Below are 25,467 nucleotides of genomic sequence, written 5' to 3'. Positions count from 1 at the left end.
CAAGGACCTTTCACTTTGAGAACACTATTGATAAGCTACTACTGAATTCTCAGAATCACTTCCTTTCTCCTTGCTTCAGGGTTTGTACCGCCTGTTATCCAACAGTGGGGCGCTGTTTACACTAATTTCCAGCAAAGAATACTTGCTGTCATCCTTCCTCCTGATCGCTTCATTACAAGGGAAGAGTTTTGTCCAATTGACATGCCTTTTAAGATAATTCTAACTCTTCTCTTCCAGCCAAATAAACATTATGTTAGCCCTGCATTTTATAATCTTTTATTCAAATTCAAGTTTTTAATAGTGCTTTTACATTTTGAATTAGAATTAAACAGGTGCCCAGTAGCAGAAACTTTCTAGTCAGTCTGCGAAACTATTTTGGGCAGTTAAAAACAATCTGCAGCATTATTATCAGTTTTATTTTGAGTTTTCATAAAATATACATAAGTAAAGGTCAAGATTCAGAAATTTTCCAACTGGCTAGGGGCCGTTAGACCTGAAAAACTTAGTGGTCACCACTGTTACAGAAAATATAAAAAAAAGGGGGATGAGCAGTTTTCACTACTTTCATAAAAATAAATAGAACTCTGCGCACTATGAAAAGCAATTATTCAATACATATTTATTTAAATATGTATTGAATAATTTCTTTCGGGAAAATTTAAGTTAAAATAGGTTTCTGAATTTTTTTTCAAAAAATGAATAAATAAATTAGTAAATGAGAAGATGGCAGGAAACTGCATTTTAGATGAATGTTTTAGCTTATGGCAAAGCTTTCAAAGCAAACACAATTGTGCAGGTAATAATTCACATTTTTAATGAAAATCATTTAAAAAGAAACATGATTTATTGTACATTTTATGTAATCTTCAATAGTTTGTATTGAGGTAAACGTAAAATTCTGTTCTCTGAAACTTAGGCAAGTAATCGTCTCGTATATTTCCATCTTGTGAATGACCAAACATGGCGTCTATGCGAAAAATGCATGATATAAAGAGATTTTTGAATTTGTTATATAAAAGTAGAAATAAATTCAAAATCCTTAAAAACTACAATTTAGATGAAATCGTCAGTTTTTAGCACATTCGACTCTAAAGCAATGAAGATAAGATATTATTCTAACATAAGATTTTGCATTTTTCAAGACAATAATTAAGAATTATCTGGAAAAAAATGGCACATTTTGCATAATTTTCAATAGTTTGCACCGCAATAAACATCCAATTTTCCCGTTTATGAAAATGTAGGCACTTAGAGTCTTGCATACCAACACAGGGTGGCGACAAGAACTGTGAAAAAAAGTTCCCTGACTTTTCCCTGATTAAGGTCACCAAATTTCCCTGATTTACGTTACCAATGATAATGTTTTTCTATCTTTGCTCCACTTGAAATCCATTGTATGTTTGTATAAAATGCAGTATTTTAAACATTTTAAATTGTGTAAAATTGATGAACTAAAGATATATTTTAAAAAGATGCTACTTTTTTAATAAAATGGTTTTAAAAAAAAGCCAAGACAATTTTTGTTTTTTTTTGGGGGGGGGGGGGGACCTACAAAACAGTATATTAAATTTTTATACATGGACAGATTATAGAAAATTTGAGGAAAAAAAAAAAAAAAAAAAAAAAAACTTCCAGAAACATCTTAGCATAAGAATTTTAAGAAACTATTAAAATTACTCTTTATAACGGCAAAAAACAAAGTTTTTTTTTATTGAAAGTTCAATTTTAGCAATTAAATTAAAAATATGAAGAAGTAATAACTTTTAAGCTTTTATAGTATTAATTCAAAAACCAAAGATTTCTTCTTGAAATCGGGATTACAGTACTTAATTACTTCGAGACAATGGAATAAAGCCAAAGAAGCTAAGGCATTAATGAAGGCTTCCTCTTTGCCTGTATGGTTGTTTATTTTACGTAGCATTGAAAGCGTAAAGGGAAATTTCAAGCTAGGTAAAATAAACAACCAAAGACGCACAAATATGCGGCAGTGTAAAATCGCACCTCATTAATTTTACTTTTTTTTTAGAACAGATAATTGGCAGAAAATGTGTAGGGAATTAGAGTACTTAATTTTGTAAAGTAAAAAAAAAAATTTTCTTCATAAAATCAATTTTCCCTGATTTTTTGTTATTTTTTCAAAATTCCCTGACTTTTCCCTGATCTGTCGCCACCCTGCAACATCTTGGGAATGACCAAACATGGCGACTACGCCGAAAATTAAGATATAAATTTTTGAATTTACTGCAAAAAAATAATTTAAAAATAAAAATCCTAAAAATAGGCACTTAAGCATCTTATCTACTTTGATCTTGTGAATAATCAAATATGGTGACTATGTTTCTTGCTGAAATGCTGAAACAACCCATTGCCTTTCCGGTCAAAAAACGATCTCTAAACAATCTTTGAAAAGTTGTATTTCTGAGATGCATGTCTTGCAGTTTCTGCTACCGGGAGCAGGTGCAGTGAAGTGCAACAAATCCACTGACCTGACATCTGCCAACGTCCGAAATCCACACCGATTTTTAAGGCTTTTTTTTGTCCGCAGCAAATTAATTTTTTTAGAAACTATAAAAGATACAAACTTAAAATGTTAAAATTGGTCTTATTCTCAAAAACAGACAATTTTAAAATTCTGAAAAAAATCTCAAAATTACTTTCTGTTATCCTCTCACATCTCACCAAGTTTCATAATGGGATCAGTTGATACAGAGAGGATAAGCTTCACTTATACATCCAAATTTTCACATTTTGGATGAATGGCTTTCTGATAAATCAATCAAATATTATTCTAAGTTATAAAAACCAGCCCAGCAAACTATAAATAAACTGCTAATAGCAATGTAAAACCTTCTAGTGACTTACACTTACATAAAAATTTAATGAAATATAATAATTAAAAAATGAATATTTTAAAAATAAATCATATTAACTATCATTTTTTAGAAAAAGAACATCAGCGTTGCTCTACGTTTATCGGAATTTTTTAGTCTCTAAGCTGCGAAATCTGTACAATTTTGTTCTTTTCTTCAGCTGGTAGAGTATATGTCTAGCCTGTTGGCGTGATGGGATTTAAAATGCAATTAATGTCCGAACAAGGTATTCAACGAATGTCTGCTACTGATGAATATGACAATGAAGAAGGTCCTGGTGAGTGGAGGAAAGTGACTTTCATTTCATTCTCTTCATTTTTGGCCAAAACATAACTTTTTATAGCATATATGAAATGGCATATCCATTTTGACGTTTCATCGTCGTCAAAATAACCCTTTCTCCAGTTGAGATGACAGAATATTCAGTTGATGATGGAGAAAATGAAAATGCTTTCGCACTCACCCTTGCTTCACAGCTGGAGGGAATAAAAGTATGCAGCTTTTGAGTATACATGGTATTGGCATTGCTTGCTAGAAACAACAAAGGAGTTGTTCTGCATTTTCAATATATTCATTTTGGGTTGGTGAAACTGAAGTGTATGCTCATAGAGAGATCAGATTTTGCCCTTTGGTACAGTTGCATAGGTGTCGTAATTTGGTTTTCGTATGGCATTTGAAGACTTGCCCTTGCTGCTTCTCTTTTGAGTTTACCACACACACCATTACATGGGCTTCTGCCATGAGCAGTGGCAGAAAAATGCCACTCAGGCTTAATACCAAAATCTCTTTCATGGCAGCATAGAGTTAAAAAGTTCTTATTTTTCTACAGTGCAACTGATAAATCGGAGAAATTAAAAAAAAAAGGCAAACCCATTTTCCAATTTTGATTAAAAAAAGAAAAAAATATTAACTTTTCTTAAAATAGGTGAACAGCAACTTTTTTGTGCTCAAGACATTCCGAGATTATTATGAAGCAGTGGTGTTGAATTTTGTTTTAATTTTTGACAACAAAAGCTTGGCTTGACTTCAGTTCCAGTGATAAGATTGTTTTTCATCTTGCAAAACTATAGTTTTTGAAAAAGTCAAACTACTGCCACCTCAAACAAACCCAGGAGTTATTTAACAAACATCTCATTCTCAATAGCCACCCCTAGCCTGATTCATTTGGCAGGGGTGTCCCCTCTAAGAATAAGGGGTCATCCCCATAAACATTGCAAAGACAACCCCACAGAAACTAGAATATCCCCCTCCATTTCAATGGCACATAATGCGCTATGATCCCCCCTTGGCGGGCGCCCCTGCATTTTGTTAACAAAGGGGGTGAAATGAGTGAGTTCTCTTTCTTTCCTTCATTAAAATTTTTTCTTTTAGTAAAATGAGATTTAGATGATAATATTTTTACGAATTAGTTATTTCTCAGAACAAATGAAATTAAGAAGAAACTTCATTTTTAGAACAAAAATTTACTGAAATAGTGAACATATAAAAAGCAGATTTAATCATAATATAACACTTTGAGTTATTTCATCTTTTTAAGCAGATAAATTTATTCAGCACAATAACCCATACTTTCTCATACATGTGACACTTGTCCTCCCTGTATCTACTGATCCCATTAAGATCCCATTATGAAACTTGGTGAGATGTGAGAGGATAACACAAAGTAACTTTGTAAAATTTTTTCAAAATTTTAAAATTGTGTTTTTAAAAAATAAAAAATTAAATTAGATTTATTTATTTATTTTTTTTTTTGATTTTTATCAAGTTGCACATCAAATTACAGCAGATTAAAAGAACTTTAAAACCAATTTTAAGCTTGTATTTTTTATAGTTTCTGAGAAAATTAGGATTAACCATCTCAAAGTGTAGCATTTTTTAACAAAAACTTGAAAAATTAATAATTAATAACTTTTGAACGAGATGAAAGAAAAAACATTTTTCAGCATTTTCATTCATAACTAAGGTTAAACTCTTAATGTACCAAGTTTCATCCAGCTCTGTGACAGTCCGTCCTAAAATTGTTCCAAATTGTGTTGATTTAACGTGGAATGATCCGAAAATAAGTACCAAGTGCTTTCAAAATGGCTGTTTATTGGTTTTTGTTTCCTTATGGTGGTGGTTACTCCAAGAGCAATTATTACTTTTGGATTTAAGAGTTTAAGCTACAGCTCGTAACAGCTGAAGGAATAATTTATCATATTTTTTTTAAATGCTTAAAAACTATTCAATCATTTTAGGAAGTAATCCATGAATGGTTCAAAGTTTTTATTGTTGCAACGGTAAGACATTTGAACCCAGGAAGTACAGTATATATCCTACGACTACATTCACAGATGCCTTGAAGCGATAACATGCCTTTTAATTCCGAAAAAATGCCCTAGTCTCAAAAAAGTGCCCTTTTTGAAAAAAACAGCCCCCGGCCCTTTTTTAATTCTGGGGGAAGCTCTGAAAATCCTAAACATTGTAAATAAAATAGCAAAATATGGGGATGCTTAATTTTTTTAAAGGAAAACAGGAACAAAACTTTACTGGTCCCCAGGACTAATAAAACTTATATTCCGCTGGTTAGATGTATATATTTTTTTGTCTAGACAGCAGACCACTGTTAATTTCGAGTCCTGGTTTATGTATTCACTAACAGGGTTTGAAATAGGGCTCAGAATTGTGCGAATCGCGCGCAAAGTTGAGAAATCCTGCACAGTTTAAAATGCAGCGCAAGAATTTTCCCCTTAAACTTTTGGTATGAAATGACTGCCGGGATCGCTGAAAAAGTGAGTCACTTCAGTACAGCAATGGCTACCCTGATATTAGGTGGTGTGATAGGAACTTCCTGTGTTCAAAGAATCTACTACGCAAAACTTTTGACTGATTTAAAGAATAATAGACAAATGGGTCTACAGAAATATATCGTAAGAGGTTCTTAAAAATTTAAATCCTTTATGGCAAAAAGTTATAAAAACAATAAATTTCACAAAGAGAAAGAGATGTTTTCCTGCATTTCAAATTTACTATTAAAAATACATCTAAATGCAGAAAAAAAACTTACTCCTTCACTCTTGCTTTCTGTAGCGGAGTCTTTTTTCGCAGCTTGACTGGTCTTCCGTGCCATTGTAACTGATCTTCATACAATATTTTAAAGATCTGAAAATTAAACAGAAAATTTTAAATTAACATGAAATACACATAACTTATTTGAAGAAAAGTGGATTTAGATGCAAGGAAAATTTTCCTAAACATTCAAAAATCAAGTTTTTAGATTTTAGTTTAATCCTTTCAAATAAACACTAAAAAAAACGATTTTTTCGGGCATAATTTTATATTCTCATGCTATAAAAGGGTATTGGGTTCTTGGATTTCAGTTTCACAAAAAAAAAGTTGTTCAGCTTACGGCTTTTTTTTTAAGCTTTAACCAAAGTTTATTTAACAAAATAATATATATATATATTTTAAAGGCACATTTAAAAAAAAACTTTTTCCCTTATTACAAAGAATTGAAATAAAATAGATCAAAATAAGAATGGTTGGTACCTCAGATTTCAATCAACACACTTAGTCAATCACTATGGATAATTAAATCTTATCTGAGAACTTAGATTTTTTGTTTTCTACTTAGTTCATAAGACCAGGGTTGTCAGACAAAGTTTATAAAATAACCAAAACGCTATTTAAAATCAGCCAAAAATAACTGAATATTTATCACACATTCCCTGAATTTTTTATCCACAAATCTTTTATTAAGGTGATACAATAATTGCTACTTAGATATTCTTTTAATTAGTCAAGTGTGATTCACAAAAAAAGTGAAATTAGCAAAAAGTTGCCAAATTTGGTAATCATTTTCTACACACTGATCTACTAATTATTTGGTTATACACAGTCTTGCATAATATAGACGAACGCGCGAGCGGCGTTTGCAGAAAAGTTTTGGCTTCGCAGAAAATTTTTTTCAAACTGATAACGTTCATTACAAAAAAAAAATTTTTTTAAGGGAATTTTTAAGAAAATCCCAGAATTTATTTCTGTTAAAGCCTTTCTCCAAAAGCCTTTTAAAGCACTTGTGTAAAAAAAATAATGGTTTTGGCAGTTTTCTTCAGTTGGTGAAAAATAAGCAATGTTATTGTAAAAAAAAAATTAAATGATTTAAAGCACTTTTTTTTGTCTCTTTCATATTTGAATATAAATTTAATTTTTAATTCAAGGGTGAGTTAGGCAAAATTATTATTTGCAGAAAATTTTCCGGTTAGGATTTATGTTCGCAGAAAGCTTTTCGTTTTATCTAAGTCTGGTTATACAGTAAACCCTCGTTTTACGTGGGGGTTACGTTAAACGGAAATGCCGCGTAAATTCAGACCTAATACTAGTGTTAAAATAGGGGTTTGGTTCCGTAGATAACAAAATACTTCATTCTAGTGATGACTAATTGGGTACGCAATAATAGTATGCAATATAGTACGCAATATAGTACGCAATAATAAGTTTATTGCGTACTTATATCGACTTTTATGCACAACCAAGGTCGTTGCTACCAGCAATGGAGCCGGTGGCAATTTTAATCATCTGTCCTGAGACGGAAGGTCTTGCACCCATGATACAATACATTAAATGCACAAACATACTAAATTTAATGTAAAATATGCATTTACAGCTTCTTAGGCTTGAGCCGACTCAGAATCAAATTCAAATATGGGGGTAGGGTGAGGGGTACCATTGAACTATTTTTTTTTGAAATTGAATAATAAAATAAATGAAATTGATTAAAAATTAATGTTTTCTCAAAAAAAAAAAAAAAAAAAACTATTAATTTAAAAAAAAAAAAAATGTTAAAAAAAGAATTATAATAAGCCGACTGAAAGTAGTAGGGGCCAAAATAATTTTCAACTATCAAAATTATTGAAATATTTACAGGGTACAAAAGGATAAACTTTAAACACAAGAAACAATTTTCAGTGAAGTTTGTTTTTGATTTTGGCAAACTTTAAGAACATAAAGTTACTCATATAAGATTGAAATACAGAAAATTCAATTTAAAATATTAAGGATCCTTTTGTAAAATTGTACAAATTATATTAATCTTCAAGTGGATAAACATTTTATAGACAATTTCAAAACTATTGTGTGACTCTAAGCTGATAAACTAAGAAAACTGAATAAATTTAAGAATTTTTCTTTTAAAAAATATATAAATTATCATTCTAGGAAATAGAGGTACCACTGTTTAGCTATGAAGTTGCTCTTTCATCTATCGAATAAACTGTTAATTTATAAATGTTATGTAATTAATGTCTAAAAATTGTTTTAATTAAAAAAAAATCTAACTTAAACCACCCCCCCCCTAACTCTGCCAACTATACACATTAAGTATGAATTAAAACACTTAAAATAGTGGAAACAAACATTAATTTCAGCCCGTGATTTCGTACTTAACTTTTTGACATTCCACACTTTTAAAGGGCAAGAATTTTGTTAAAACTTTGTAATTTAATGATTTTAATAAAAATATAATGTGACTTAAATTTCTTTGGCTCTTTACAAGGCATAAGTGTCATAAATGCAAAAAATCTTATTCCCATGACGGATGCAAAGCAGGGTTGGGTTTTGGACTGTCCAAAACTGGTTTAGGACAGGACAGGTGGTTTTTACCGTCCAAAACTGTAAAACTGTCCAAAAGTGTCCGAAACTGTCCAAAACTATGTAAAGCTAAAGGGGTGTAATCTAATCAATTTGTATTTACTACCATATTTGTAATGCATAAATATAAATATTAAAGAAGTTTAATTATTGAGTATTTGACAATACTTACCTTCAAAATATTCATTTAAAAAATACTTTACTTAAAATAAAATGCCAATAACCCTATTACATAAAAATTTCCTTTTGTAACAGTTGGTAGAGCCATGAAAGGAAATTCACAACACTACCAAGACAACTAATTTCAGTTCCATTTGTAACTTAAAGGAATGTTATTAAATGTGCAATTAATAGGTGCAAAAAAAAAAAAAAAGCTTAATTTTTTTAAAATGATTTTTGCAAATGAGTTTTCACATGATGTTCTAACAAAAATTATTTTTTAAATCATAGATTAAAGAACAAGAAGTTGATGATCATACACTTATATTACAAAACTTGTGTTCTTTTTTAGTTCTGCAAAAAATTGTAATTTACTGCATTTAAGTCAATTATTGCACTATATTTTGAACATTTTCTTTTCGACTGCATTATTGTCCAAAAATTTGGTTTACGAAGAAAAACTCCTGCATACAAATTGAAATTTTTAATGAAGCATTTAATTCCCATGTAACTCAGCTGCATAAATTAGTTACATATATGTTCATACTTGAGTGTTGAAGTTGAAAAAATAAATAGTCAAAAAAAAAAAAAAAATTTTTTTTGACACTTTTTTTTATTTTTTATTTTCTTGCAAAATATAGTTTGTTAAAAAATAGTTTTGGATACTTTAGGACACAAGGGTTTTGAACAGGATAATTAAAACCTTGCCAACTCTGCTTTCATTCACATACATGCATAAACATATGGAAATTTGGTTACTATTATCAAAAAGAAATAAGTAAACTCATGCATACAAATTTAACTTTTAATCAATAACTCAACTTTTATGCTACTAGATTAAAATCAGCTGCATAAATAAGTTGAATGTTCTCATTGGATAAATGTTCAATATGCAACATTACTTTGATACATTTAATTCTGTTTTTGATGTTTTCTCAAAGAATACAATTTTTCTAAAAATATAGTTTTGGACACTTTTGGACAGTTTGACACAAGGGTTTTGGACATAGTGTCCAAAACCTTGCCAACCCTGATGCAAAGAGATCGTGATTTTGTAAGTGAATGCATTAAAAGTAAAAATAACCATACACATAAAAGAATTTATTTAAGTAAATTGAATTATTATAAAACTATTTTAGAGCTCTACAAAAAAATGCATTATTAATATCAATCGACGTAACTGAAACAAAAATCAAATTAAACCAGTGATTTAGATTTCAACTTTTTGACCCTCATAAAGGACACAGAATTTCATTTGAAAACTTTAACTTTATGATTTTCATAGGAAAAAAAGAAATTTCATTTATTTTCCCTTTAAAAAAGCATAATAAGCATTAAAAAAATTATATTCTCATATTGGATGCAAAGAGACAGCTTTAATCAAAATAAAAGCATCAAAAGTCTAAAAACAATAAAAGAATTTATTAAAGCAAAAAAATTTTAGAATGGTTCTTCAACAAGTCTACAAGATGTATATTAATAATAATTATCAACATAATTTTTCTTTGCAAATCAAAACAAAAAGATTGGAAATATAAACATTTATTCTTATTAGTATAGGGTTACTATAAATCAGCAAGGTTACCAAAATAAAATTATTTACGCCAAAAATGAGACAACTGTGCCAGATTTCCAATTATTAAAATATCCCCCATAAAAATGACGGATGGAAAGGCCTTGCCCTTTTCTGGTTTGGGAGAAACACCATTGTGAAAGGTCTAAATTTAAGATGAAATTTGTGAAGTGGCAGCCTTTACGATATATAATTTGGGGGGGGGGGGGGGGGGGGGGCATCATTGCAACTTCACCGACCCTTGCTTCAGGGGCATTTCACAATATTTTTGACATTATGTACAGTCCGTAACGTGACCTTTTTTTGCCATAGGGCAATTCCATTGTGACGGGTGTGACATTGAGACGCTATTTTTGAGAGTTGTATCTGAGTTTTACCCAGTTAATAACTTAGTAAACACCAACAAAGTTTTAAATGATGTTAACCTATGCAGGGGTCTGGCCAGAGGATATTTGGGTCCGTTAACGGACCCTTCACAAAAATCCGATCAACCAAAACGGACCTTTCACAAAATCCCGGACCTTTCACAAAATCCCGATCAAACAAACGGACCCTTCACAAAATTATAATAAACAAGATCGGATCTTTCACAAATTGTTTATTGAAAGAGCAAAAGCAAAATAACGCATATTTCAGTGTATAAACCATAGTTCTGTGTATAAACCAATTATTTTTGGAGCCTTTTTTGAAGTCAAATTAGAGGGATCAGCTTATACTAAACCACCTAATTTTGCGATGCTCCTGCAAGTGATAAGTAATTGCTACTGCCAAATAAATATAATGGTTGTTTGTTTTATCACCGCTAATTAGCAGCATGTTGTAATAAACTTTTCAGAAAAGGCATTGGTAAGCACTTTTCTCCCCCCCCCCCCGCTCATGATTTAATAAACAATAGTAATATATATCTGCGAAATGAGCTTAGAACTGCAAAGGGATAGATAGAAAGGGTGGGGGGAAAATATGATCTCTTCAGATAGGGTTACCAACTTCAAAATTATCACCACTTAGCGTCTGGCGTTGAACCTTTATAATGACTTGATTAGAAAATATTCTTATTTTACCAGCTTGTCAATATTTGTGTTTTTTTGCGGTGCGGTGCGATGTTTAATTGTTATTTTGGGAGAAAATTATATGAGTTTTGATTTTTCGATGCTAACAAGGATGATTAACTTTAAATAAACTCTTTTAATTACCGTTTTTTTTTCTTTAGATGCCTACATTTTGAAAAATGCAATCTTTTAACATCCGATATGAGAATCATATTTTGTTCTTTTTCCAAGCTAACTTCGCTTTATTAGGATGCAAATAAATGAAAAGTCTCTTTATTTCTGTTGGAACTCTCATTTCAAGTTTTTAAAGCAAAATTCAATTTTCTGTTATGAGTCAAAAATTAAAATGCTGAATAGATGGTTTATTTTATTTTATTTATTATTATTATTATTATTTTTTTTTTTTTTTTTTTTTTTTTTGCGTCAACTGTGTCCACAGATATTAATGAAATGTTTATCATAGGACTCTAAAATGCAATTTTAAAATAATTTTATCAAAAATATTTCTTTTACAAGCCGTTTTTATACTTTTGATGCCTTCACTTTGAGAATTGTGATCTCTTTGCATCCACTATGGGAATCCGATTTTTCGAATTTTTAATGATTATTACGCTTTGTTAAGAGGTAAACAATTGAAATATCTTTTTATTTTTGTTAAAATCACGGAATTTATAAGTTTTAAACGAAATTCCCTGCTTTTCAAGAGTGTCTTGGGTCAAAAAGTTGAATGCTGAACCCTATTCTGAATTTTATTTTATTTATTTATATTTTTGTTACAATTATTTTAAGTACTGTACAGAAATATTTCTAGTATAATTTAACATAATATAGAATAATAGATAAATATTGATACTTGAGAGAGCGATGCCCCCCCCCCCCCCCGGCCAAATATCAGATAAACACTCCAGAATGATTTTTTCGACATAGAAGAGTAAAAGACTCAGCTTTAAGTTTAATTGATGCCGTTTGTGTCATCTCTAAATTGTAAAATTTCGTTTCAACAAAAATTTTTTTTTTTTTTTTTTTTTTTTTTTGCGAAATTATTTGATTTTTCACAAAATTAATTCATTTTTCACAAAATTATTTGATTTTTCACAAAAAACGGACCCTGTGAAAAAACCTGGACAGACCCCTGCTATGCATTTGCTTAAATAATTAAGCTAAAATGAAACTGTGGAAGTTTTAAATTTTTTTAAAAAAATATTTTAAATTTTGTGACGGGTGTGACGTATTCGGGACATGAGTTTTCACTTACCTTTGCATTTGTACAATTTCCTGTGAATTTTTTAATGTTTCATTTCTGTAGCATTTTTTTTCTATTGATTGAGATTCAGACGAAACTTAAAACAAAAAACACAAGATTTATAGCACAATTAAATTTTTTTACCTCGTAGGAATTTTTTTTCTGGCGTGACGGGTGTGACAGTGTGTCAAGTTGTGAATTTGAGAAGCAAATTTTTGAAGAACAGTGATCAGTACAATTATTAAACTGGACAATACTTAACATCCTATTCCTATTCAGAGTCACAACTGACTACAACTGTACTTATGTCGAGGACTGCATACTAAGTGCCTTGCCTCCATTATTTTATATACCGATAGATGGCAGCACCATCACCAGATCGAACAGTTAATGAGAATTTAGAACTATAGTATATTCCAATCTAAGTTGGCACTGAAGGGAAAAGTACGAGATGTGCTATTCCACGATGAGAAGTAGTTCCAGTAAATTTGGAGGTTTAAACGGGTGTAAATTCATAAATGAGGTGAAAAAAATAGAGAATGTACGTGGTTGAGATATATAGTTGAAGTTGTTGTGTGTTAAATATACTTAATTTGTAAGAATTTGATTACAAAAGGAAAATCAAAGCGCCGTAACTCGACTTCTGTCTTGGCGAAGACTTGAGTTTTCAAGGTTAACCTTGGCGGGCTTCCTGTGGATCGGCAAACCCCCCAGAACTCGTTTCTCCCCACTTCGCATCACCCAAGGAAAAACATCTGATTGTCATTATGACTCTTGAATGAACTCTCCACATTGTGGTCAAAGCATTTCCGCCTGGTCTTTTTTCTCATTTATGCTTTCCATCGTTATTTCCAAGCAAATGAATACATTTTTAAAAACAGTTTTCGTGAGCCTAAGAAACAAAAAATGAAATGAAAATATTAGTTTTCAATTATTTACATGCTGCAATTACAAACAACATCGGGATTTTTTTTCTTTGAATTTGAGATTTATTACATGGTAGTTTCAAAAAGCTTTCGCTTCTTACATAATAAGCCCAAACTTCAAGAAAATTATTGTGAAAAAATGAAAGAAACTCGAATTTTGTTTGAATGCAACGAATACTTGTTGTGTACAAATAATTGCTACGGCAAGAGTCGTTTTTTTTTTTCTTTTTTCTTTTGGATCGTTTGAAAAGTTTATGGAGGGAAAAAAAATGCTCTCACGTATGTAGAGATACACTATAACAAATTTACACCGATGAACTGCTGGATGAAGAAGTTTTACTTTTTCATTTTAAATTTGAAACATACACATCTCCCTCGAAATCCGAAATTAATTCTCCCTACACTCTCCAGGTTTAGAACCCCTACTTTAAATTAATATTTTATAGGAAGTAAATTTACTCACTCCCAAAATATACCTATAAAGTAGGCTACATTAACTACGCTAAGGTAAGTAAAATAATTTTTAATAAATTAAGTTTCGGGGTTAATCATATACTTTCACAGTCACACAAAATTGAGAGCCATAACTTTTCTAGTATTTGCACAAACCTCGATGCATTTTCGTTTATTTTTTTTAACTTTTTTCATAAATAAGTTAAGCTTGAAATCGACCTTTCTTTTTTGAAAAATTCAAAATTAATGTCAACTCTAAGCTCCGAAATAGTAATAGCTAATTGTTCCCATAAAGTTTCTAAGTTTTTTAATTTGAATAAAAATTTTTTAAAAGGGCAATCTTTTTTTTTCTTCCAAAACTGGTTATTTAATCTTGGATCTTTGCCGTTATTACTAGAGTGTATAAAAGGAAAACGCGTGTACAGGGTTGAAGTATATTATTTTAGATAATAAAACAACGTTGAGTTACACAAATTTGCCGAGAATTGCAGACACGTGTTTCAGGGTTTCAAGGAACACCCAGTTTTAATGCAGAAAAGTGAGCACAATCTTTTTTTTCGATGAAAAAGGGGCTCCTTGAAACCTCAAAACAGGTGTCTGTAACGATTTATCATTGTTACATTTTCTTTTACTTTTCTGCACAAAGGTACTTCTTTGATTTATATATACATATGTATAAAAAGATACAATGGCACCTTTTCCAAATTCCGAAGAAATGGTTGGAATTGGCACAGTTGGAATTTTAAATCAGAGGTATTATGGAAAATAATTTATAAACATTAAGAGTTCCTTTTTTGTTGCAAAGATTTAAACGAACTTAGGATGCATTTCTCAACTCCAGAGAGCAAGTCGAGTGCATGTGAAAAATTGAAGAGAAGTTATTCAAAACAGAGGTAAAGAATGTTGGGGGTAACAAATGTTGCAGATTATTTCAAATATGCACTCAATTTTGTCCCGAAAGCTAAGGCAATTTCAGTTTAATTTAGTCATTTTTTCTGAAGGCACAAGTTGTAAAGAAGCTACAGATTTATATATACATAAGATATGGATAAGAGGAGGCACATATGGAATACCATTTAAATGTCAGAGGCAAGGTAAAAGATCCACTTCTTAACAAACTAATAAAATTGCAGGGCAAGGACTGAAAATTTACATTTCTTTTTTCGCTAAAGGCTTGTTGATGAACTTTAATCTGCAGTAGGAAAACGAAGATGCGCATTGGAGAACATTGTCTGATAGTTTTTCATTTGTTATAGATCTGAAAAGAACGCGGTTCTTTTCTATGCCTTTGGTACCCATTATTACCATGGGTAAATGTTCAAAGCTGTGTGCTAACGTTCTCCTTACATATATCAACTTTGGTTGTCTTATCTTTTCTTTTGAGATAGATGATATATAGATACTGGATGGTCCGTATTTTGACGAGAGGGCACATGCTTTTTATCAGTGAACGAAGAAATCATCAGAAACAGAGTGTGCGTCTTTCAGAGCATATTCTCTTCTTTTAATTATTACTTTTTATTTGTTTTCCTGCTAATTTTTTAATCATTCAGAATTATTTGTTAATTACTTTGAGACCGATAGCTCTCCGCCGCTGTAAAATGAAATCCCCTTCACAGCCTCGCATTTGTCATAAAAATATGATGAAACCAGGGGTCTGTCCAGGATTTTTCACAGGGTCCGTTTTTTGTGAAAAATCAAATAATTTTGTGAAAAATCAAACACTTTTGTAAAAATTAAATAAATTTGGAAAAAAAAAATTTTTTTTTTGCAAAAACGAAAGTTTAGACTCTTGAGATGGTGGAAACTGCATCATTGACACTTAAAGTTGAGTGTTTTCCCTCTTTTCTGTTGAGAATATCATTCTTTAGTGCTTTTCTAGTATTTGGGGGGGGAGGCATCGCTCACTGGGAGATGGGCACCCCTCAAGTATCAATACTTATCTACCATTCTACATCATGTTAAATTATACTAGAAATGTTATTTGTATAGTATTTAAAACAACTGTAAGAAAAAAAAAATTCAGTCAGGGGTTCACCATTTAAATTTTTAACCCAAGACACTGTTTAAGAGCACAGAGTTGCTTTTAAAACTTATAAATTCCGTGATTTTTACAGAAATAAAAAATATTTTATTTGTTTACTTCTTAACTAAGCGTACTAAACATCAAAAATGCGAAAAATCAGATTCCCATAGCGGATGCAAAGAGATTGCAATCTTCAAAGTGAAGGCATCAAAAGTGTAAAAATGGCTTGTAAAATAAATATTTTGGATAAAATTATTTTAGAATTGCATTTTAGAGCCCTACGATAAACATATCATTAATATCTGGACACAGTTGAAGCAAAAATAATAATAAATAAATAAAATTAAAAATAAATGATCGATTCAGCATTTTAATTATTGACTCATAAAAGAAAATGGAATAGGGAAGTTGCAACCTATTAAATGTTCATATTTTGGCTATTGGATATTGTTAATTGACCCTCAAAACTAAAAAATTCACCATTGCCGAATTTTAAAACACCGTGGTTGATTTTTAATGAATTTTTTAAATCCACGCGCAAAAGTACGCTCTTCTGAAACGTCACGAGCAGTGCCGTGTCCAAGGGGAGGGTTTTAGGGGTTAAACCCTTCCCATTGGGGAAAATACACATATATAAGTACATATTTGACTTAAAACTAACTTTAATGTTGAAGTTTGTATACAGCATTAAAAAAAAATTATCTTTGAAGTTTACCGACATTTTTTCTTTTTCTAGCTCGTCTGAAAAGAAGAAAGTCTTCAAAATTCTACTCCTCCTACCCCCCCCCCCCCTCCAAAAGCATTACTCAGCATCAATTTTGTTTCCAGATCTTCAATTTCGCAAAATTTTCAGAAAAAGCCCCCGAATATCTAACAAAATCGCTTAAAATTCCATTCGAAAATCGCGTAAAGTTGGATTTGGTTCAGTTTTGTTAGGGCCCTAATGTTACCAAATATGATCTTACAATCACGTCTTTAAGACTAATTTCAGAAAAAAATCGGGCAAAGGCCCTCGAACCGTCTTCTTTTAGCATCATCAAAAATTAGGTTTTTTAAACACTTCCGAAAAATTTAAGTGGAATAGCCTCTGAACCCTTCCTTCTAATATCTTAGAGCATTGCTTAAGTTTTTAGCACTTAAATTTAGCACAGGGAACAGCACCAGAATCCCCTTCCCGTAAAAATCTTCAAAGTATGTCTGCAATTGCGTTTTTCGAATTTCAATTCGGAAAATTTGAAAGGGAGAGGAGAAATTGATTTCTATCTTTTTTCAAGGGGAAAAAAACGATCTGGGGGAGTTTCTTAGCTTATCCCTACGTCAATAAATATGGCCTATAATCGCGTTTTAAGGCGTAAATTTCTACAAATTTCCGCGGGGCCAAGTACCATCTAAAATTCCGTTTTTAAAACTAAAAATTTCAAAAAATTTCCCGGGGCAGGACTTCTGCCTCCCCAGGGTTCATACCCTTTTGGTTAAAAAAAATTCCCTGACTTTTCCAGGTTTTCCAGGTTGTTTTTTAGAAAATTCCAGGTTACTCGCTTTATTCAAAATTTATGTTTAAATAGTAATATTTTCAAAATAATTAAAATTGTTTAAAGTAGCAATGCAGAAGAACTGAAACTTCTCCCCTTAGATTAAAAAAAAAAAAAACTTGGAATTTTTTTTTCCCTTTGTTTTCTCTGTCAAAATTTTAAGTTTTTTTAAAATATTTTGTTCAAAATTGTTTTAATTTGCTTACTATTTGTTGAAAACAGAATACTTTCAACTTATTTTAGCGTTTCTTTGATGTCACGCGTAATATTATAGCGTTTTGTTGTAGTCCTGCAGCAACCTTTTAGCATCCGCTTTTGGTTTACAATACTTCTTTTTATTTTCTTATTAGTAGGTTCAAAGCTAAATTTCAGTATAAATATGATTAACTTGTTGCATCGATCGGCATACCATGTAATGCATAGTAACAAAAATCAACATCCGCCAATCATAGGCCAATGCAAATAATCTTTTTTTTTTTTTTTTTCACATATTAAAGGACGCTTACATTAAAATTTCAAATTTTCTTTTCCAGAAAGTAATAGTTAATTTTCAAAAATTCATAACTTATTGCATAATTTAATGTTATTTTCAATAGTTCACATTGATATAAACATCCAATTCTGTTTCTGGAATTTTAAGTCTACTTCCATTGTGCAAACGATCAAATATGGCGACAAAGTGAAAAATTTAAAATAATAAGTAGATTTTTGGATTTGTAGTATAAAAGTAGTAATAAATAATCAATAATCCTTAAAAAACTACAATAAAAGCAAAATAGTCAGTATTTAGCACATAAGAGTCGAAATCAATTAAAACAAAAAAATGTTATGAAGATTAAATTTTGCATTTATCCAGAAAATAATTACAAATTATCTGGAAAAAAAGGCACAATTTGTGTTGTTTTCAATAGTTTGCACTGCAATTAACATCCAGTGCCGTTTTCGGGAACTTAGGCACTTAAAAAGTCTTGTGAACTTCCATCTTAGGAATGACCAAATATGGCGGCTTTGCCCAAAAATAATAAATAACTTTTTTAATTTGTTGCATGAAGACAATTAAAAAATAATAAATCTTCATGAAACTATAATTCATTGAAAAGTTTTTATCACATTTGCGTCCAAGGCAGTGAGGATATAATCTTATACTTCTGTTTTAAGAACAAAATTTTTCATTTCTCAAGAAAATTTTAAATAATAATAATAATAGAAAAACAATTTGCAGACCATTTTTTGTTATTTTCATCAGTTTTCAATTAAAGAAAACATCCAAAACAAAATCACCAATTGTAAGCTCAGGTGGTTGTAGGATCCTGCTAGGAGGAAGATCTACTGTTTTAGTTGAAGTGACAGCTACTTTTTTCAATGTAGACTTAGCAGTCTTTCCAATTAAAAGATTTGTAGAATCGCACACCTGAAAGTGGTGAAACGATTTTATGCCTTCTATTGCGATAGATTTGTCCCATCTTGATGACAACATTGCCTTTGACTGTAGTATTTGATGAGCTGTGACGTAAAAAGATGTAATATTGAAGAAAAATAGCTTCTGTTGTAGGAAAGAAACTTTGATCTCTTCACCATCAGAATCACAAAAGAACTCTCACAAAGAGATAGAGTTATAAGAGATAAAGTTACAGTTTAAAAATGTAAACCCCAATTAATTCTATGGCACAGTTATGTCTGTATAAAATTAATCTTATAATTTGTATTTATCAGAAAATTTATGAAGAATGAAAGAAAAATGAAATACTAAATAATTACAATTCTTGCCAAATTCAAATGTTTTGAATTTAAGGATTTATTATTATTTTTTAATCTTTTAATTTTTTGTGAAACAGAAGTATGTAAACTGTTCTATTAAATTTAGGAATTATTTTGAAATTTAGAAAGTGTTTCAAGTGTTGTCACACCCGTCACAATGATTTTGTCACACCCGTCACGCCAAAATTTTCATATTAATTTTTTTAATCAATTTTTTTTGTGTCAAACTTAATCAGATGCACAATAATTAGACTTTTATGAAATTTCATGCTTTTTCATGGAATACTGTATTTGCTATGCTATATTAAGCATCTTTTCTGTGACGGGTGTGACAGACAGACCTTATAAGTATATTTGTATTACAAATGTTCTTTAATGTATTTTTAGCAAATATTAAGTACTTTAAAAGATAGTCAAAGGTCAGAAATGACAATAAATGTACACAAAATAAAAATGCTACTGTTTGAAGTATTGTTTCAGAGAGAATGAAAATACGCTATTTTTTCAAACTGAAAGTTTTTTATGTTGCACTAACTTTTAGCCCCAAAAAATGAAAAACAGTAATTATAATGAAAATATTCTTTATAGTTTCATAATCCTTATATTATTACCTTTAATTTGACATATTATTTATTGCAAAAGGACAATTTCGAAATTTTTACCCTCATGTCCACTTTTTCGTGGAAATGCCCCATAACTTTTTAATTTACCGTTTGATTTGCAAATTATTTTAATATTAGCTGGTGTGTTGGTAGGAAAAGATCAAAATAAAATAATATGCTAATCATACAGTAAATTAAAAAGTTATGGCAAAAAAGGTCACGTTACGGACTCTACATAAATGTCAAAAATACCTTGGAATGCCCCTTCAGCAATAAATCCATTACATTAGACAAGATTAATTGTTGGCTAAATGACATAATAACAGAAAACTACTGATACCTCTAGTGGTGTAAGTCAGAATTGTCCCATGCATTCCTTATTATAAAATCTACATAATCTATTAATCAATTTTCATTTAACACTTTTTTACCAAATCAAACTTCTAAATGTTCTTCAAAAATTTCAATTTTAGGTTACCTTAATTGAAAAAAAAAAGAACAAAACTAGATAGCTTCCTGAAGTAGTCTTAGGTATACATCATTAATATCAAAATACTTAATAACATTTTAATTCTAGTAAAATTCGCCCAGATTTAATTATTCAGGATATTTTAAGAGCTTAAGAACTTGCTTAAACTAGATTTAATTCACTTTTAAGTACCACAGCAGACTGATTTTAACTCCCCCCCCCCCCCTCCATGTAAGACTTCAAAATATGTCAAAAGTTTACCGGTAATTTTTTTTAAATTAACTATTTGTTGTCAACTGTCAAAATTTCATTCCAAGACTTATTACAAATACTATTTTGTAACTCCATTGAAAAACATGTTACAAGACTTTCAGATTTATTTTCTTCCAAACTAAAACTCTACATTTGAGGTACTTTACGAGAAAGTACATAAGAAAAAAGAAAATAGATCTGCAATAAAAGGAACAGACCGGAAAAGAAAACTGATCTTGAAAATTTATAAACAAATCGCGCCAATAGTCGCCAAGCAGTGTCCAAAGAAATAAAAGGAATTTCTAGAGTTGGAAGTAATTATGATATTTTCTACGGGTACATGACAGAAACTTGTGCTTGTTGTACAAAAGACAAAAAATTTTTGAGTTCGATCTTGAAAATGAGTGAAAATAACATAGCAATTGTATTCAGTCAACAATATAGCCATTTTCAAACTTTATTCGTGTTACCGAGAGTTCACTAAGAATTCAGGTACACAGTGAAAATTTTAGTGAACTACTGACAACAACACTGAAAAAACTTCAAAGAGTAATAATTACATCAATTATTGAAAAAATTAATTATTCATAATCAATGTAAGTCTTTTGTTTTAAGCCTTATCTTCGATACATAATTTAGGCTTAAATACAATATCCGCAACTTATATCTAAAAAGGAAAATTTATTAATTATAAAAAGATACATACACTGTGGCAAAATCATACAACAGTTTTATAAAATGATAGAAGTGTCAGAAAAAGCTGCAATTTTTTAACATGCCTAACCACAATTGAAAAAAAATCAAAATATTTACTTACAAATATTTCTTCTCCGTTAGATTTGAACTTACGCCACACAGCGATCGCCGCGCCGTTATTCGATAAATTAAATGGCAAAACAGTATTATTGATTTTATTTTATGCAACATGAAATTAAAACCAAATAGATGCTAAATCTTGGTTTTAAATGTAATAAAACATATTGCTAAAGCTTAAAATTCACCAATAAATGTATTTCTGTTGAGTTTATAGTAGAATATTTCATTAAAAGTAGGAAAATTTTAAAGAGACCGGAATTTTCATTGCTTAGTTTTTGAAGATAAAAATAATTAATCCCATTTACTATGTATCCATAAAATAGTTTTTTTTTTTTTTAAATTGTTGTTGCAACGGAGAATTTCATTTGAGTTGGATAGTTTAAGACCCTCCAGGCAGGATTGTCATATGAAAAGTATAGTGCCTAGAAAGAGCCTCTTTCTAGGCACTATAATGAAAAGTTTGGAAGATAAACACTAAAAGCTGAATTATAATAGTTAAAACAGCGCATCCATGTGATTATTGATCGTGACTAATAAAGAACTGTGTGGACGGTATAATAAGGTGGCTGAAGACTTTCAAAAGCTAACCAGAGAGAGTGGCAAGTACTTGGGTAGAGATTGACGATTGGATTGGTCGCAGGTGAAAATTCCAAGAATTTCAGCAGGTCACTGGTGAAATTAAAGAAGACTGGATGCTTGTTTTTGATCTCTCTATTTGTTTGCTATACAAAACTTGTCTGGAGTTTTTCTTAGATTGATCAGTTTCCCGTATTTCGCGAACAGTCCCTCAATTTTGTAGTTGTTGGAGAGTTATGTCCTCAAATGCAGTATTAATTCTTTGGGGTCCTTAAAAGACTCCAAATCTCATAATTTGCTTTTTTTGCCAAATTTAACTATTTAAATTTGGATTAATATTATTAACTCTGTGATACTAATCTAAAATATTGGTTTATGATTTGTATCATGGAGGCAGTGCTCAGTGTCAGAGAGGGAGAGCACTCCAGTTCTTTATACAGTCACTCAAGCAGCTCAATGGAGAATGAACATTTATGTACTGTCAACAGTGGTAAACTGTTTTTATTTTACAAATCATAACAAGAAACGTCTTGAAGAGTGAATTGAAAAACAAATAGCTTTTTTTTTGAGATCGAAAATCGTGCTCTCATAGTTTGTTTCTACATCAAGGCGTAAAGCAAGCGTTTTCTTCATAAGTTGTCGCTGGTCAGCACAAAGAATTTTTGATGATTTTTTTTCATGGAAATGTAAATATTCATTTATGTTTGAACTTATATTTAATTTTTTACTTTGTTTTTGAAGATTTTACTCCAATCTGAGCGCAGCTGAAAATTTCAGATTTGCTGTGTTTTTGTACGTCAGGCAGGGGTCCCAATCATGGGAGGACGATCATAGCGCAGACTGTAAATTTTAGGGTTTTTACTAGGTTTTTAAATTTTGAGTTGATTTTTGCTCTTGGGGATTTTTAGTATTTTTTCTGTGGGAGAGGAGAGGGGGTAGCAGGTACATTAGGGACATAAAGCAAGGAGAGCATTGGCTGCTAAGATTTTACTAATTCTCAGTTTGTGGTCTAAGACATGACTTGAAAACTTTTACATGACACTATGAGTAGAGAAAAGTTTCTGGATGTTATGAGATTTCCACGGTTTGGTAAAAAGCAACAAAACCTTTATATCTTGAAGTCTGGAAAATTTGTTTTAATATCCGACAGGGACGTAGCTAAGGGGGGGGTTTTGGGGACAAACCCCCCCCCCCCGAAAAGTTAGTCTCAAAAAAAAAAGAGAAAAAGAAGAGAGAAGAAAAAGAAAGAAAAAAAAGAAGAAAAGGAAAAAATTCCAAGCGATTATATATATATATATATATATATATATATATATATACATATATATATATATATATATATATATATATATATATATATATATATATATATAAAAGAAGTAACCCCCCCCCCCCCCCGAAAGTCGGGTCTAGCTACGCCACTGATATCCGAGGTATTTAGCAGTTTTAGTGAAAACTCTTTTAAGTTTTGCCAAAATGAAAATTACATTTGAGAAGCAGATATTTCCGATAAATAAAGTTTTTTCTTTTTTTTGTAGTATATTTATAAAAGCCCTGATAAATTCAGAGTCGATTTCTGGCCAGCTCCATGGCCGGATTAAACCAGCGCGGGGCCCGTAGCAAATGTTTCCAAGGGGCCCTCGTTTTCGAATGATATAGTAAACAATATAGCACTTCTTCATGGAGACAGGAGGTGTACTTTTAACATGCATGAATACATAAATGTGGACATAGTTTTAGAGCTTAACGATGGTTTTGATCCCCTTGTATGCCCTTTGTCTTCCCGTTACTATTTGTTTTGAACTTTTAATTCCAAAAACGCAATTTTTGGACGATATAAAAGAAGAGGGGTCCGGGATTATTTTCGATATTTCAATTCTAAAAACTCAATTCTAACGACCCCTGATCATATTAGGAAGAGAAGATTCGGAGGCTCTCCTCTGATATGCCCCCCTTTTGGCGAGATTTTAATTTTTTGCTCGATACGAAAATCGCCAATAAGGCGATAACTTGGCAACCCTGGTTTTGCAACTTGAACGCTGGAAAGTAGTTTCTCGAAGTCTGTCTTTTTGCACGTGTCTGTGTGGTAGGAGGTAGGTGCTCATATGTTCCGCTCTTAGGGAGATTTTAAGTTGAATACTCTAAAATAAAGTTTCAATTCAAACTTTATTTTAGAGTATTCTTTTTCTTGTTGTTTTTTAATGTTAATTTAGTTGAATTTTCTATTTTAATTATGAGTTCGGTTTGTGATGTTGTCCAAATGTATCAATTGAAATTTTTGAATGAATCTTCTTTTTCTTTTTCGTCAGGTCGTCCAACGTTTGGACGTACCGGAGTCCTAAATAGATTTTTTATATTTAAACTAATTGAAAATAAAGAGTTTTTTTTAGAATTTTTAAGGGAAATTGGTTTACTTAAGAATGAAATGTTATGTTCTAGATGTAATTCTGTTATGAAAATTAAAAAAACTAAAAAATGTTCAGATGGGTTAATTTTTTTTTGTAGAAAGGTTATTGGGGGTGTTGTTTGTGGAAAAGAAGCAACGATCAGGAGTGGGTCATGGTTTAGTTCTAGCAAGTTGAAAATAGAGGAGATTTTTTTGATAACATATGAGATTTTAATTGGGACCAAAACTGCTGATATTGAAAGTCAATATTTTTTTGTCATCACAAACTTTAGCCGATTGGCGAAATTATATTAATGAAGAAATATTAAATTACATTGAATTAAAATCCGAACAAATAGGGGGGGGGTTGGGAAAGTTATTGAAGTTGATGAATCTAAATTTGGGAAAAGAAAATATAATCGGGGACATGCAGTTGAGGGACAATGGGTTTTTGGGGGGGTTGAACGGGGTTCGGGGAAAACTTTTTTGGTTGCTGTTGGGGATAGGGGTAGGGAAACTCTATTTTTGGCAATTAAGCAGTGGATACTACCAGGCACGACGGTGCACTCCGATTGTTGGAGGGCATATGATACATTGGGGGAGGAGGGGTATGAGCATTTAACAGTCAACCATAAACTTAATTTTGTAGATCCAGAAACTAAATGTCACACTAACACAATTGAATCCACATGGAGACACGTTAAAAGTACTCTACCAACATATAATAGATTAGGGGATTTTAAATTTTATTTAGCTTATTATTTATACAAAAAAAATTGTGAATACAAAAATGAGGATATGTTTGTAAAGTTTTTAGAAATAATTCGCGAAATTAATTGGGTGGAGTACAAAATACAAGTAAAATAAGGTTGTTTTTTTTGGAATTTTTTTTGTCAAAACAAACATAATTTAAATATTTTTGTAAAGTAATGATAATAAAAAATGGGATAATTTCCCTAAGAGCGGAACATATGTGCACTGCTTCACGTGAGGAAGTAAAAAAGGTAAGTGAACATATTTTGAATTATTGTGTTTTTAGTGTGTTTCTGGTAGTTTGTATTTTGGTCTGGTTGGCATTTTTGTAGCACAAAAATGGTGTTAATTTCACATAAAATCTGTGACTTTATTGTATACTGAACGGAGGAGATC

The 25,467-nt window shown here is 30.9% G+C and overlaps 1 protein-coding gene across 2 annotated transcripts in view; it reads right to left on the bottom strand.

Moving 5' to 3' along the window:
• LOC129223804 (neurofilament heavy polypeptide-like) overlaps positions 1–21,412 on the bottom strand; it is a 43,143-nt gene extending 21,731 nt beyond the window's left edge. The window contains exons 1-2 of one of the 2 annotated variants that reach the window (XM_054858160.1): positions 21,358–21,412; positions 5,917–6,011 (exon numbers count right to left, since the gene is read on the bottom strand). In XM_054858160.1, the coding sequence (XP_054714135.1) occupies positions 5,917–5,979 (63 nt within the window). In that variant the 5' untranslated portion in view covers positions 5,980–6,011; positions 21,358–21,412. The other variant, XM_054858161.1, reaches the window with a different exon arrangement.
• Between the last annotated feature and the right edge of the window lie 4,055 nt (positions 21,413–25,467).

Source organism: Uloborus diversus, chromosome 6, assembly GCF_026930045.1.
Source record: "Uloborus diversus isolate 005 chromosome 6, Udiv.v.3.1, whole genome shotgun sequence".
In the NCBI taxonomy this organism is placed as follows: domain Eukaryota; kingdom Metazoa; phylum Arthropoda; class Arachnida; order Araneae; family Uloboridae; genus Uloborus; species Uloborus diversus.
The sequence above is the reverse complement of the archived record's forward strand: the minus strand, read 5'-3'. Positions and strand labels throughout refer to the sequence as shown.